The sequence below is a fragment of the Dysidea avara genome, chromosome 4, assembly GCF_963678975.1.
Source record: "Dysidea avara chromosome 4, odDysAvar1.4, whole genome shotgun sequence".
NCBI lineage: Eukaryota > Metazoa > Porifera > Demospongiae > Dictyoceratida > Dysideidae > Dysidea > Dysidea avara.
This window is the reverse complement of record NC_089275.1, coordinates 14,243,491-14,246,683: the sequence shown is the minus strand read 5'-3', so window position 1 is coordinate 14,246,683 and position 3,193 is coordinate 14,243,491. Positions and strand designations below refer to the sequence as shown.

Genomic DNA, 3,193 nt, shown 5'->3' with positions numbered 1-3,193 from the left:
GTGTTTGCCAGGGATTTGTCTGGTCAGAGTCCACTCCATTTTGTGTGTAGCTATGGCAGGTTTGATATTGTAAAGCATCTAGTAAGTTCAGGTGCTGATCCAGATTATGGTTCCAATTCTGGTGAAACTCCACTCCATGTGGTGTGTATTAGTGGACAATCACAAATTATTCAACTTTTGTTTTCGTATGTATCTGACTTGGACGCTACAGATAACGAAGGCCAGACCCCTACCCACTATGCTGCCGAAATACTATGCCTCAACCTGTTATGCAATCAGGGAGCAGACATTTGCACAGAAGACAAATATGAAAGAACTGCCATACATCTTGCAGCTACCAGAAACTACTGTGATGTTATACAATTCTTGTTGGAACGTGGTATGGAACTAGATGGTCTCGACTTTGAGGGCAGAAACTCGGCACACTACGCTGCAGCATGCGGTAACCTTGAGTGTCTTAAATTACTGGTGGATAATGCAGTTGATATTTTATCTGATGACAATAAAGGAGATCAGCCAGTCCATGATGCTGCCAAGAACAATCATTTGCCATGTTTAAAATATTTGCTGAAGAAGGGAGCTAAACTGGTGGCTGCAAATAATCATCAGCGAGGTCTCTTACACAAGGTATGTGTACTCCATGCTACAATCGTATGTACACTAGTACTGTATAGTTTAAACTGTACTTAATAAGTGTCTCCATTTTGAGTGCTTATGTTTGCTCCTCCCTGTATGTTACGTAATACATTTTTGTGGTATTTATAAGGCATTAGATTTGAAGTCAATGTGCTTATGGCCATTTACTATCTAAGGAATTTTGTATGGTATGATCGTTGCATTGGTGGTTAACTTTGAAGTGTAAGTTTGAAAAGGTAATCTTAGTTTTAATCCCACAGAAATGTTACTCCTTTGTAAATCTATTGTTTGAGTTTGTCTGAAAGTGTTAAATCATACAAAGTAATGGATCACTTTCAAGCTTTTGTTTTAGTTTTCACCACTCATGCCTGTGGGCTTCAAAAAGACTTAAAAGAGCTGCTTATGCTTTGATTATGTGTAACCAATCCTGTTACAAAGGCTCACCTGGATTTTGGGTGCAAAGCTCCATGGTAGGGCTGGGACAAATTGAAATTTATTCCAAGCATTCTCTAATAAAATGTTCGAACATTCAAAGCTTCAGTGTTAGCTTTCAAGTCACAAGTTTTCTTTCATTTATGCACATCCTTCTTAAGCATTTGGAAAGCGCATAGCAGTAGTACTGAATGATGCAATTGAGATTGCAAATGGGCAGGTCTGCTGTACTACAATCATACATAGGTAAACACCAACTAATGACTAAAAGGATATTTTCTATGCGTTATCTATCACTTTATAAGGTTTTTTATTAGGCTACAACTATGGTAGCAAGCTACAACTATGGTAGCAAGCTACACTACGATGTTTTAAAAGTGGGCACTGTGTGAATGTGTTATCCCACTTCTTTGATAATGGACGTTTTACAGCTGCAAACTGACATTCACCTTTGTCGTTGTCAAAGTCCAAGTGTTTTTCTACCTTTCCATGTTCACCAATCCATTCACACCCCATCTCCTTATAAAAACAATACACTTTTAGGTTTCTTTATTTATAATGCCATTAATGGGTGTGGCTTTACACAAGGGACATATTGTGCTTTCTTTCTTTACTGAGATGCAGGATTCACAGAAATGATTACCACAACAGGTAGTTAGAAATGGCTTTTTCAAAATGCCTAAACATATTGGACACCTGAAATGGTGCGATGGAGGTTCCACAAAGGTGAATTGATCTTTGTAAAAGTTGAAGGACGATCTCGAGGACGATTTACTTTGAGCCATTGTGAGATCTACAACATAAACAATACATTACAACACTACTACAGTACAGCATGTAGAACCTGTTAAGCCAGCACGCAACAAGGATGAAGCGGGGTCTGTCAGCAATGTGCGTTATTTAGAATAATGTATCCCATAAGCGATTCGATTGCAATGGCAATGCGAAGAATACAGCAACACAGCCTGATTGGTGAATATTGAGGAACAGTAAGTATAGTTTGTGTTTGTGTGGAGCAATGAATGTATTCGAAGTTGTTTATCATTCTATGATGTAAGTCGGCATTGCGAGTGAAACCAGACAGCACACACAAGGCTGAAAAGTAGTCTACTAGTTGAAGCTGATAAAGCTAACCCTCAATGGCACTACACTGCTACACGCTTGCAGTTTATCTGTTTGTTTTCTCTCAAAAAGCAGTGTGTCATTTATTAAAATGATGGTTCTCTGTCACATAAGTGGGATATGCTGTAGTTGTTCATCAAAACAATACCCAACAGTTCAAGGAAAAACATTGTAGGGCATCTAGATGGGTCTTAATTTATCAATATGGCCAGGCAAACTTTATAACTTGTTTCTCATCCACAAAATTTGGATTTACATGCGGGTGGGAGGTCATTATTCATTATTAAAGAAATACTCCAAATCAAGCTGTCTGTTACTATAAAGATTAACTAAGAACTAGTACTCAGAGCCTGAACTTACAGTGTATGAATTTACAATGCCCTGACAAAATGTTAGAACAAATTCAAAAATGGGCAGACATATTTCACCTAGGTCTGACACAATCACAATCTGTACAGATATACATGTGTATAGAGAGTACTGTCATTTATGAGATGCAAAGTGTTAATGATAACTGTTATATACAAAAGGTACTAAACCATTGGATATTGAATACTAGCTACATAACCTGCTGCAGAAACACACAAAAATATTTTGTTACAATTTAGATGGTGCTTACATTATGTCAGATCAACATGACACTTGGTCAGACAAATGCTAAAAATGGTCAGAAATTGTCTGACTGTAATTTCAGACACTGAGTACTTACATTTTACCACCATTTCTGAGGTGCAAGTGATGTTTGCTGTGTTGTAAAATGATAGCCAGCCTTAATAATAGCATCAAAATACATGTGCACGTGATTGATAACAGAATTAATGAAATTAGAGGCGGTGGGATAAAATGGATGCGGGCGGGGATGAGAAACAATTAATCAAGTTTGCCTGGCCTATAGCTCAGTTACATCTATAATACAGCATCTCTCTTGACCAAGCCTCCAGAAAATAGCTAGATTATAAACTCTCTTTTAAGATAATGCATATCAAGATTACTCACTATCAGT

At 37.6% G+C, this 3,193-nt stretch overlaps 1 protein-coding gene across 1 annotated transcript; it reads left to right on the top strand.

Moving 5' to 3' along the window:
• Window positions 1-52: 52 nt before the first annotated feature.
• Window positions 53-2,891, top strand: LOC136253580 (serine/threonine-protein phosphatase 6 regulatory ankyrin repeat subunit B-like). The gene is made up of 3 exons (XM_066046246.1): window positions 53-59; window positions 104-627; window positions 2,820-2,891. The coding sequence occupies exons 1-3, from the start codon at window positions 53-55 to the stop codon at window positions 2,889-2,891; spliced, it is 603 nt and encodes a 200-aa protein (XP_065902318.1).
• The last annotated feature ends 302 nt before the right edge of the window (window positions 2,892-3,193 follow it).

Bases quoted from the DNA above. Each gene is read 5' to 3' on its own strand.
- LOC136253580 (XM_066046246.1), top strand. The intron at 628-2,819 runs GTATGTGTACTC...ACATTATGTCAG, and splicing joins AGCGAGGTCTCTTACACAAG to ATCAACATGACACTTGGTCA.